The sequence below is a fragment of the Schistocerca cancellata genome, chromosome 2 (genome assembly GCF_023864275.1).
Source record: "Schistocerca cancellata isolate TAMUIC-IGC-003103 chromosome 2, iqSchCanc2.1, whole genome shotgun sequence".
Classification (NCBI taxonomy): domain Eukaryota; kingdom Metazoa; phylum Arthropoda; class Insecta; order Orthoptera; family Acrididae; genus Schistocerca; species Schistocerca cancellata.
The window spans coordinates 395,950,468-395,963,294 of record NC_064627.1 but is presented as its reverse complement, the minus strand read 5'-3'; the positions used below and the strand labels follow the sequence as shown (position 1 = coordinate 395,963,294).

The 12,827-nt window shown below is 41.2% G+C and overlaps 1 protein-coding gene across 1 annotated transcript in view; it reads right to left on the bottom strand.

Moving 5' to 3' along the window:
- LOC126145962 (Krueppel-like factor 16) overlaps positions 1-12,827 on the bottom strand; it is a 187,725-nt gene that overhangs the window by 39,213 nt on the left and 135,685 nt on the right. The window contains exon 4 of the mRNA XM_049915591.1: positions 12,128-12,276. Within this exon, the coding sequence (XP_049771548.1) occupies positions 12,128-12,276 (149 nt within the window). The remainder of the gene's footprint in view (positions 1-12,127; positions 12,277-12,827) is intronic.

Genomic DNA, 12,827 nt, shown 5'->3' with positions numbered 1-12,827 from the left:
CTTCACAATTCTAATCGCAAAGCTGTTCCTAGATAGTAGGTAGAGTCTCCTTTTTGTCCCACATGATATCTTTGTGCCTTGTGTTATCCACAGTTTATTTTTTGACTTATGTGTGAGTTGAGTTACCTTAGAGGAAAACAGTTATCAAAAGTGGAGGCAATTTTATTAATGAATGCTTTGTATTTTACATTTGAGTCAGATGTATTGTAAACAACTATCCAGTCCATGTCTTTGAGCAATTTCCTGAATTTCTCAATTTTTTATTTAATAATTACCCTCCTGTACTCAGATTTAATAGATTTTTTATCCTGACATGTTTTAACATTTAACACAAGATGCTGCATGTCATGATCAGATAGCCCATCTACTATTGGTATTGAGATATGACTTTTTTCCCTAGATTTGTCTACAAAGATATTATCAATAGCAGTCTAAGAGCATTTACATATCCTAGTAGCAAAGTTCACAGTAGGAACTAAATTGAATAATAGTGTTACTGACTTCAATAATTGTTCAGTGACAGAGGTTTTCAATAAATCCACATTAAAATCTCCAGCAACCACTATTTCCTTGGTTTTTGCTATGAGGTGGGACAGCAGAGCTTCCAGATTTTTTTATGAAGAGGTTAAAATTTCCTGAAGGAGATCTGTGCCAGACTTGAGTGTTAATATTTGTAAATTATATCTCTGAACTTTGTTTACATTCTTATTACTCAGAAACTGTTATCATCTCTTATCTTGTTCACATCTACAATGTATTGAGTGTTCATTAAACTATTAAATACATCAGTTCCTGTCTTTTATGGGGTCAACAGAAACATCCGATCTCACGCGTCGGCTTTGACCCGTGACGTAAGGGTGTTGTGGTGTGTGACGTCATTTCAATCTTTATGGTCTATATGTTTTGTCGCTACTCCTTATGTCTAATGAATCAATATTGTTTTTTCTTTTTTTTATTTGTTTCTTTTTTTTATCTTTTGATTGACCTACACATTGATCTGTAGCGTAGCCCTGAATACGAGGTTAGGTTGGGAGTTTTTTTTTGGCGGGGGGGGGGGGGGGGGTCAGGGGGGGCGCAGCCCCCCCTGCCTGGCCATGAGTACCACTTGTTTATTATTATCTTTGTTTGCTATCAATGTTAGCAGATTGTTCTTGTGAAACCTTTGTGTGTGTTCTTTTTCTATGTGTTTTCGTCTTTGTGATACGTATGCAACGTTTCTATATCCGCCATATTGGAATTGTAGTTTCCGCTATATTTGTGACGTCATGGGTCAAAGCCGACGGGTTAGATCGGACGCTTCCGTATTTCCCTTTTATGGACGTTCTACCATAAACCATAAACTATATTGGTGACCCCAACATGATTAATAAGAAGTGGAACGCATTTTTGGTTAGTGAAGTGTAAAAATGATCGGCGACAGCAACGACGCAAATCCAGTGCCCGCGTCAGTACGGAACGAAGTGTATATTGCGCGTCTTTCAGTGAAGATCCCGCCCGTCTGTAAGAAAAACAAAGGTATGCTTCTTCTAAGTTAAAGCACGATTTACCACGTTGGGTATCACTAATAAAACCACGAAATTCAATCATATTGTTGCGTCACTGGTAGCAGATGTTGTAGAATTAATTTCCGACTTTTTGACTCGACCGTTATCTACCACTCCATTCACAGAGCTTAAAATAAGACTAATTCAGGAATTTGAAGAGTCAGAAAATAGAAAAGTAACGAAATTATTAACAGAAGTGGAATTAGGTGATAAGAAGCTTTTACGTGAGATGCGAACTTTAGCTGGTTCGCAAGTCAAGGACGCTTTTTTGACAAGCATATTTATGCAGTGGTTTCCTGTCACCACATTTTCTATACTAGCTACAAGTAAAGATGATCTTGGCACCATAGCCACTATGGCTGACAAAATTGTTGCATTTTCATAAATGTGGTCGAATATATGTGCTCAATCCTCGCAGGCATCATCCACTATTGCAGTCAGTAAAGTAAATGATACCAGTAATGATAGAATTTCAAAACTAGAAACGCAAATGGCTGAATTAATGCTGATAATCAATGAACTGAAAACATTGTCACGTTCAAGAAGCAACTCACGTTCATCTCACTCCTCACCAAGTAGATCACGAGACAGGTCACGGGCAGTCCAGCGTTTTCATCCTAATGGAGCACTATGTTGGTATCACTTTAAATATCGCCACAGGGCAAAGAAATGTCAGAGCCCATGCTCATTTTGACCATCTCCCATCCAAGATTCCAACAAACAGTCAAACTCAAACACTCCGCACTAGCGGCGGCATGTGATTGGCGCCATCTTTCATGTCGTCTATTTCCCACAAACAGAAGTAGCGGAAGTCGTTGCCTAATTCACATCGGAGCTGACATTTCTGTGATTCCACCTTCGAATAGTGATTACCGAAAGAAAACAGATTGTAAACTTTATGCTGCAAACGGCACTGGTATTAATATTTATGGAGAGTGTCTATTATTACTCGGTTTGGGTTTACAGCGCAACTTCACATGGAATTTCGTAATTACAGATGTGGAGTCGCTGATTATCAGAGCCGACTTCATTCACCATTATAATCTTTCAGTAGACTTCAAGAACATCACGATCTTTATTCACTCACAGCTGATGACAAACAAGTTCATCTTCGTTCAACATGATACTGTCAGAAAACCACTTCAGCCAAAATATGATGGGCCATATCTAGTCCTGTCTCGCGATAACAAGCACTGCAAGGTGGAGATGCCAACAGGAAAACAAACTATTAGCATTGACTGATTGAAACAGGCCTTTCTTCTGACAGACTACTCATCGGACAACATGGAAGACACAGCAGGAGACATCACTTTGGATATTCCATCACATTCCATTCCAAAGACTGTCAACCTTCAGAAGACAAGAGACAGCAATCAAGCAAGTGCACCTTCACCATGGATCACCAGATCAGGGCGAAAGGTCACCTTCCCTCGAAAATACATGTACTCTGTCACTACAGAGGGAGTGTGTGGTGGACTCAAGTGTTAACATTTGTAAATTATATCTCTGAACTTTGTTTACATTATTATTACTTAGAAACTGTTATCATCTCTGATCCTGTTCACAAAAAAATGGTTCAAATGGCTCTGAGCGCTATGGGACTTAACATCTATGGTCATCAGTCCCCTAGAACTTAGAACTACTTAAACCTAATTAACCTAAGGACAGCACACAACACCCAGTCATCACGAGGCAGAGAAAATCCGTGACCCCGCCGGGAATCGAACCCGGGAACCCGGGCGCGGGAAGCGAGAACGCTACCGCACGACCACGAGCTACGGACACTCTTGTTCACATCCACAATGATTTGAGTGTTCATTAAACGTATAAATACATCATTTCTTGCCTTTTATGGACCTTCTACCATAAACCACAATACTAACCATTATGCCACATTAGCTCAGTTTATGGCAATATACAAGACATGAAATGTCATGTTCAGCGAGAAAGTGTAATTTTGGGTTTATGAGTATCTAGAACAAGTACCGAGATAAAGTTTCTGCAATAGTTGAGATCAGGAGCTACACTAATTTATATTTTTGCAGAATATGATCATTTCAAAGCAGTAGAAATGTTACATTAAAATTTAATATTTAACATAAATCTGAATGATTATTGGTGGCCTGCATTAAGAGGTTAAAATGTAAATGTTGTGTTGACTTTGGACCATGAGAGACATTATGATCTTCCAGCATGCTGGAATAGCTGTAATTAAGCAACTTCTGTTAATCGATACAACGAAAAGTTATTCAAAGTTGCAAATTCCACTTTTTTTAGTCATTCGATGACTAGTTTCAGGCAAGGACCCAGTTTCAAATCTTTGTGACATAATCAGAAACTGTATTTCTGAAAATGTGAAAACCATGTAAACAATATGCAAACTAACAGATACAGTTATCTGTATGCACTGTAACTGTTAGTTTGCACATTGTTACATGGTTTTTGCATTTTTGAAATACCATTTTTTTACTATGGTATGATGATTTGAAAATGGCTCCTGATGCTGTAACTGTTCATTTGCACATTATTTACATGGTTTTTGCATTTATGGAAATACCAGTTTTGACTATATTATCATGATCTGAAAATCCTGGCCTGAACCTAGTCATTTAGAGACTAAAAAAGTGAAATTTGCAACTTTGACTGGTTTTTCATTGTACCAAGTCTGACACGTTACTTGCAGAAACCAGAAAGAAGAAGTTGCTACATGGATGTATATTCGTAAAGTCTACATATATTGCAGAAACAATCCATGTGGGTCCAAGTCATCTATCTGCCATTGATTCCTCCTCTCTCACAAAAGAGTCCTGTTGTATTGTATGTATAAGTAGTAGCTTTAAACCTCTGAAGGTACAAATAAATTTTGTATTCAGAATGAGATTTTCACTCTGCAGCAGAGTGTTCACATATGAAACTTCCTGTCAGATTAAAACTGTGTGCCGGACTGAGACTCAAACTTGGGATCTTTGCCTTTCGCAAGCAAGGGCTCTACCAACTGAGCTATCCAAGCATGACTCACAAACCGTCCCAACAGCTTTACTTCCAACAGTACCTCGTCTCCTACCTTCCAAACTTCACAGAAGCTCTCCTGCAAACCTTGCAGAACTAGCACTCCTGCAAGAAAGGGTATTGCAGAGACATGGCTTTCCCACAGCCTGGGGGATGATTCCAGAATGAAATTTTCACTCTGCAGTGGTGTGTGCGGTGATATGAAACTTCCTGATACATGAAAACTGTGTGCTGGACCGAGACTCGAACTCGGTCCGGCACACAGTTTTAATCTCCCAGGAAGTTTCAAATTTTGTATTTCCACTTCATTGTAATCATTGGAATATTGGAATACTTTACATTATTGCAAATGATGCTGTGTCAGTTTAATACTAATATTAGTGTCCCAACCCAGCTTCACTTGGGTTGTGCTAAATTATCTAGTGCTGACAAAATACCTACAGTAGTTCCTAAGACAAGGCTTCACATACAGACAGACAAATGCAGCGGGGGACTTCAATTTTAATATGTGTAGATATACACCACTGGCCATTAAAATTGCTACACAACGAAGATGACGTGCTACAGATGCGAAATTTAACCAACAGGAAGAAGATGCTGCGATATTCAAACGATTAGCTTTCCAGAGCATTCACACAAGTTTGGCGCCGGTGGCGACACCTACAACGTGCTAACATCAGGAAAGTTTCCTACCGATTTCTCATACACAAACAGCAGTTGACCAGCGTTGCCTGGTGAAACGCTGTTGTGATGCCTCGTGTAAGGAGGAGAAATGCGTACCATCACGTTTCCGACTTTGATAAAGGTCGGATTGTAGCCTATCGCGATTTGCGGTTTATCGTATCGCGACATTGCTGCTCGCGTTGGTCGAGATCCAATGACTGTTAGCAGAATATGGAATCGGTGGGTCCAGGAGGCTAATACGGAACACCGTGCTGGATCCCAACGGCCTCGTATCACTAGCAGTCGAGACGACAGGCATCTTATCCGCATGGCTGTAACGGATCGTGCAGCCACGTCTCGATCCATAAGTCAACAGATGGGGACGTTTGCAAGACAACAACGATCTGCACGAACCGTTCGACCACGTTCGCAGCAGCACGGACTATCAGCTCGGAGACCATGGCTGCGGTTACCCTTAACGCTGCATCACAGACAGGAGCGCCTGCAATGGTGTACTCAACGACGAACCTGGGTGCACGAATGGCAAAACGTCATTTTTTTCGGATGAATCCAGGTTGTGTTTACAGCATCATGATGGTCGCATCCGTGTTTGGCGACATCGTGGTGAACGCACATTGGAAGCGTGTATTCGTCATCGCCATACTGGCGTATCGCCCAGCGTGATGGCATGGGGTGCCATTGGTTACACGTCTCGATCACCTCTTGTTCGCATTGATGGCACTTTGAACAGTGGACGTTAGATTTCAGATGTGTTACGACCCGTGGCTCTAGTCTTCATTCGATCCCTGCGAAACCCTACATTTCAGCAGGATAATGCACGACCGCATGTTGCAGGTCCTGTACGGGCCTTTCTGGATACAGAAAATGTTCGACTGCTGCCCTGGCCAGCACATTCTCCAGATCTCTCACCAATTGAAAACGTGCGGGTGAATGGTGGCAGGGCAATTGGCTCGTCACAATACGGCAGTCACTACTCTTGATAAACTGTGGTATCGTGTTGAAGCTGCATGGGCAGCTGTACCTGTACACACCATCTAAGCTCTGTTTGACTCAATGCCCAGGCGTATCAAGGCCGTTATTACGGCAAGAGGTGGTTGTTCTGGGTACTGATTTCTCAGGATCTATGCAACCAAACTGCGTGAAAATGTAATCACATGTTAGTACTAGTATAATATATTTGTCCAATGAATACCCGTTTATCATCTGCATTTCTTCTTGGCGTAGCAATTTTAATGGCCAGTAGTGTACACATATCTCCCTCATGAATCAGTCTGTCTGTTGTGGAAACCGTACCAAAATCCCTAAATTAGTGCCTGATATTGGGGCTTCACATACAGACATAAAAATGTGGTGGGGTACATCAATATGTATACAAGAAGACAGAGGAGGAGGAGGAGAAGAAGAAGAAGAAGAAGAAGAAGATGTAGAAAATGAGAGTAAAAGGATCTTCTGAAGGCTAGAATGAGATTCCTATCAAGCGTGCAGATATTTAATAATTAACCAAGAGAGATACATGAGTTCCACCCTTCATGTTCCTACAATCTGCCTTTATGAAAAAGTCTTTCCCTTGGCCCACACCTGTAAACACACACTGTTGTCACGATGTCACTTCTGCAGAATCATTTTATCCAAGTAGCATGATATGCAAACAGCTGCTACCTACCAGATGCCAACAGTGAATGTAGTTAGTGTGGTGACAGTGCATTCAGTTCACCCAGCTGCCACTCACACAGCTCACTATTGTTTAATAGTGGAGTTCTTGTTGTTACTGCACTACCGTTATTGTAGGATTTCAGAATCAGCGAGTGTATGCTGCAGTCCTTGACTGAAAGCTCCTGATTTTTTATGACTGAGGACTATTAATAATTTATTAGATGCAATTAAAATGTGTTTTTCATTATAGACAATAGTGAAACCAACGTACAGTAGCTACTGTAAACAATAGGATACAGATTTTGTTTTACTTTCAATTTTTTTAGAATGTTTGTTTATAGAATTTGTAATTTATTTACTACGATGATACATTTAATAGTTGCATGCAATATTCTTTATCAGCATAGTCCACTTAAGTAATATTTTTGAGTAACACACCATTTTTGTTATTCCTATTTACAAAATCTACTGGATCTGCACAGTAAAATTAGTTTCACGGGAGATTTTACGGGAGGGGGACACAGCTTTGGCAGTTCTGCCCGGCAAACAGGATCATCTAGTACAGGTCTAATTCCCTTCACTAGGTTTACAAACATTTTGCCACTTTATAAAGCATTTATTTAATTAGTTAATTAACTATTCATGTAATCAAACAAACAACTTAATAACTGTGCTATCGACGTAACAAAACCAGAATGAGACTAGATCCACCTAGAGAGAGTTGCTGAAGCTCTTGGATGGAAGTAGAAGAAGATGTATGAGACCAGTACGCGAAACGGCTTATATCCTTTCCTAATTATCATGGCAACTGGCATTACAGTTAGCTACTAGGGTGTTGGTGCAAACAATCTTGGTAGGCAGGTGCAATGGTGGAGGATCGATGTGCAAGCTTTCATTGCCTACAGAATATGTAGGATAATGGGAAGTATCGTCTGCCATGCCCTTCACAGTTGCTTGTAGAGAACGGATGTAGAATTCAGGCCAACATAGCAGCCTAACGAATCTCTCTCACCCGACTGCACACTTCCCCTTTACCACGCCATGCTATCTGGGCGGAAAGAGGGGGAAGGATGCGAAACTGCAAAAGTGCTGCATGCAGCTTTGTTTTATGTTTCTCAACAACGTAGATGACAAACAAAATTTGGTATTATTTCATCATTTTTGGCGCTCTGAAGAAATAAAAAAATTATATCTGGCACAGACTGTCTGTACATGGACAGATACAGACAGAGCCACAGATTTTTGTCGCTCTGGTTGCCATGTAATCGTGAATTAGTTAGCTTCATAATCAAAACAAGCTTCTCATGTATATATCTGAATTGTAACCTTGATATTGATTTTGCAACTCCACTATGGAGATTTGGAAACTCTTGTCTTTTAAAAGAGAATTGCACTGCAGATCGACCAATTCAATCTGAAGATGCACAGGGGTGCTTTCAACTGAAATGGCAAACAGTCTCGAAAACAGCTTAAAATCATATGGAAGATTCGCAGTGTCCTCAAATGTTTAAAAAAACTATTTCTGTAATTCTTTAAATGTCACAATGGATTGTTCGAAATTCGCATTTTCTTTGACATCGCTTAGATTTAGGAAATGGATGACGTTCCTTGTTAGAAATTGTCACTTCCACAAGGCAATTTTCTTTTCATATCCATCGACTCATCGCTGTAAAATCATAAATAAGTTGCTTCTCACCCTGCAGTCTTTAGTCAGTTCTGTTTAAAATCCGAGATCTGCAATGTATTCCAGATCTAATTTTCGTTCTTGCTTTCCTTTTTCCTTCAGAAATCCAACAATAGTGGGGCTTAATTTGAAACTCTTTCCAGGCATGTCCTCTGATTTAATCAACATGCTTTGCAGTACTAATTATAGGGGTGTTTGGGGAGGAAAGTCAATATTTTACACAGTGATAGTATAAGTAATTCTGAATAAAAAAGTTGTTAAATGAACATAGGTCCGCAAATGCTTCGTTATGGAGGTATACACGCAATACAACTGGACGGTAATGTGGTTTTCTTGAAACAATGTTGCAGAGAAGTACATTTATGTTACTCATTTTTACATAATGTTTATCTACTTTGCATTTAGTACATAATGCATTACAACATGCATGTTACATGTATTCAGTTGAAAAAGACATACCACGTCTTTTACAAACGGTTTAACACTTATCGTACATATGTTGTACAGTTCACAGAACAGGTTCGAATATCCCACCACGAATGTCAATGCACTTTTGCGCTCAAGCGATAACATGTTGTGTTGCTTGTTCAGTTGCCTGTCGTTGGTTCCTAATCAATTCAGCAGCGTCCATGATGCGACAAAGCAGTTCATCTCATGTGTTTACCTTCACTTTGTGCACTTCTGATTTCATCCAACCCCATAAACAGAACTCTGAAGTAGTAAGGAGGCCAGTTTATAGAACCGCCATGGCCAATCCAGCGATTAAGGTAGGTGCGGTTGAGATGGTCCCTCACACGTAAGGTAACATATGGAGGGGCACTGTCATGTTGAAAGTACGTTCTAGTTTGCTTCGCTAAAGCAACGTCTTCCAATAGTTAAACAAATGAATTTTCCAAAGAATGCAGGTACCTCTCTCCGGTCCATCACAAGTTGATAATAAATGGACCTATCAAAAGGTTACCGATCGTACCGCACTATGGTTGGCCCGCTAGATGGCGCTGCCATAGGTCAAAAGGATATCAACTGCGATTTATTTTTTTTTTTAATATGAACCCCCATTTTTTATTACATATTCGTGTAGTAAGTAATGAAATATTAATGTTTTAGTTGGAACACTTTTTCGCTTTGTGATAGATGGCGCTATAATAGTCACAAACATATGGCGCACAATTTTAGACGAACAGTTGGTAACAGGTATGTTTTTTAAATTAAAACACAGAACGTAGGTACGTTTGAACATTTTATTCGGTTGTTCCAATGTGATACATGTACCTTTGTGAACTTATCATTTCTGAGAACGCATGCTGTTACAGCGTGATTATCTGTAAGTACCACATTAATGCAATAAATGCTCAAAATGATGTCCGTCAACCTCAATGCATTTGGCAATACGTGTATCGACATTCTTCTCGACAGCGAGTAGTTCGCCTTCCGCAACGATCGCACATGCATTGACAATGCGCTGACGCATGTTGTCAGGCGCTGTCGGTGGATCACGATAGCAAATATCCTTCAACTTTCCCCGCAGAAAGAAATCCGGGGACTTCAGATCCGGTGAATGTGCGGGCCATGGTATGGTGCTTCGACGACCAATCCACCTGTCATGAAATATGCTATTCAATACCGCTTCAACCGCACGCGAGCTATGTCCAGGACATCCATCATGTTGGAAGTACATCGCCATTCTGTCATGCAGTGAAACATCTTGTGGTAACATGCGTAGAACATTACGTAGGAAATCAGCATGCATTGCACCATTTAGATTGCCACCGATAAAATGGGAGCCAGTTATCCTTCCTCTCATAATGCCACACCATACACTAACCCGCCAAGGTCGCTGAAGGTCCACTTGTCGCAGCCATCGTGGACTTTCCGTTGCCCAATAGTGCATATTATGGCGGTTTACGTTACCGCTGTTGGTGAATGACGATTTGTCGCTAAATAGAACGCGTACAAAAAGTCTGTCATCGTCCCGTAATTTCTCTTATGCCCAGAGGCAGAACTGTACGCGACGTTCAAAGTCGTCGCCATGCAATTACTGGTGCATAGAAATATGGTACGGGTGCAATCGATGTTGATGTAGTATTCTCAACACCATTTTGAGATTCCTGATTCTCGCGCAATTTGTCTGCTACTGATGTGCGGATTAGCCGCGACAGCAGCTAAAACACCTATATGGGCATCATCATTTGTTGCAGGTCGTAGTTGACTTTTCACATGTGGATGAACACTTCCTGTTTCCTTAAATAACGTAACTATCTGGCGAACGGTCCGGACATTTGGATGATGTCGTCCAGGATACCGAGCAGCATACATAGCACACGCCCATTGGGCATTTTGATCACAATAGCCATACATCAACACGATATCGACCTTTTCCGCAATTGGTAAACGGTCCATTTTAACACGGGTAATGTATCACGGAGCAAATACCGTCGGCACTGGCGAAATGTTACGTGATTCCACGTACTTACACGTTTGTGACTATTACAGCACCATCTATCACAAAGCAAAAACAGTGGTCCAACTAAAACATTCATATTTATTTACGTACTACACGACTATGTAATAAGAAATAGGGGTTCCTATTTTTAAAAAAACGCAGTTCTGTTTGACCTATGGCAGCGCCATCTAGCGGGCCAACCATAGCGCCATCTGGTTTCCCCCTTCAAACTAGGCAAGTTTCGTTCTTTGTAGTTTTTTAGTTTGACGCTTATTTCGTAAGATATTTGGCCCGGTCACTATCAATGCACCACCCTGTATACAAATCATCTATCGATCAGTATAATTTTTAGCTCTTTCATCGTCAACTAAATCTGTAAACTGTTTCTGCATGGTGTTGTAATGCCACTTCATAGCAAATTTATGGTACCCATCGATTCTGCGAGTACATAATAGATATTGAGATTTCTCATCCTTCTCTTCTGTGATTTCCATTAATTTTTAAAGAATTGTGATGACAGATCAGAATATTTGAACCTTTTGCACAAACAGGTAGTGGACCATGAACAAATAGCGAAAGATAAACAGCGCTTACCCACAATGACTCTACCAAACTGAAGAAAGTCTTGTTGACCAAAATAAGCCCTGCCAAGTGCTGGAAGACAGAGTCATGTCGCGCTGCTAAATGAACGCCGAGACGTACCAAGTACTGCCAAAACAGGCTGAGTCTCTGACTCACGTGGGCAGCACATTGAACACGTTCGAAGTTCTGCACGTTGTGGTCATCCCTGATTTAAATAATATGCTTCGTTTCTCCCTATCGCTCTTGTGTTACCTATAGCTTCTGAGTAGCCGGTGTCCAGTGGGGCTAGCTGTGGAGTGTGTTCAAAATGGCTCTGAGCACTATGGGACTTAACATCTATGGTCATCAGTCCCCTAGAACTTAGAACTACTTAAACCTAACTAACCTAAGGACAGCACACAACACCCAGCCATCACGAGGAAGAGAAAATCCCTGACCCCGCCGAGAATCGAACCCGGGAACCCGGGCGTAGGAAGCGAGAACGCTACCGCACGACCACGTGTGGAGTGTGTGTCAGGGCGTACTTGCCTGCGCATGTGTGCCCTCAGGTGTGACGACTTGGCGTAGGCCTTGCAGCAGCCGGGGTATTCACAGGGGAAGGCCCGCCCTGGGGGCGAAGTGCACGCCGCGATGCTGCGGCTGTAGTCGTGGTCCCGCGACGCCAGCACCGTCGCTTCCTGTGCGTGAGCAAGAGAGAGCGGCTTCAAACACATTACTTGATAATTATACCATTACTTAGTTCTTATTACAAAATGACATGTGAATAATCTTGCCTTAGAGAATCGTTATCCATAAGCCACGAATGGAATATACTGGCTAATTATCCATAAGCCACGAATGGAATATACTGGCAAAAACTATGTACAAAAGAACACAATGACTGGTAGAAGATGTCTTTGGGGAAAGTCAGTTTGGGTTCTGGAGGAATAAAGGAGCCCATGAGGCAATACTGATCCTACGACTTATCTTAGAACATAGACGAAAGAAAGGTTAATGCACATTTATAGCACTGGCAGATTTTAGCGACACTTGTTCACAATATTGAATGGACGCCACTGACTGAAATTTTAGAGGTAGCAATGATAAATTACAGAGAGTGCAAAGTTATCAAACCCTGCGGAGACCGTACTGCATTTATAAGAGTCGAAGACATGAAACGGAATGAGAACTGTAGTTGGGAAGGGAGTGGACGGGGTTCCAACCTACCCCTGATACTATTAAATCTTTA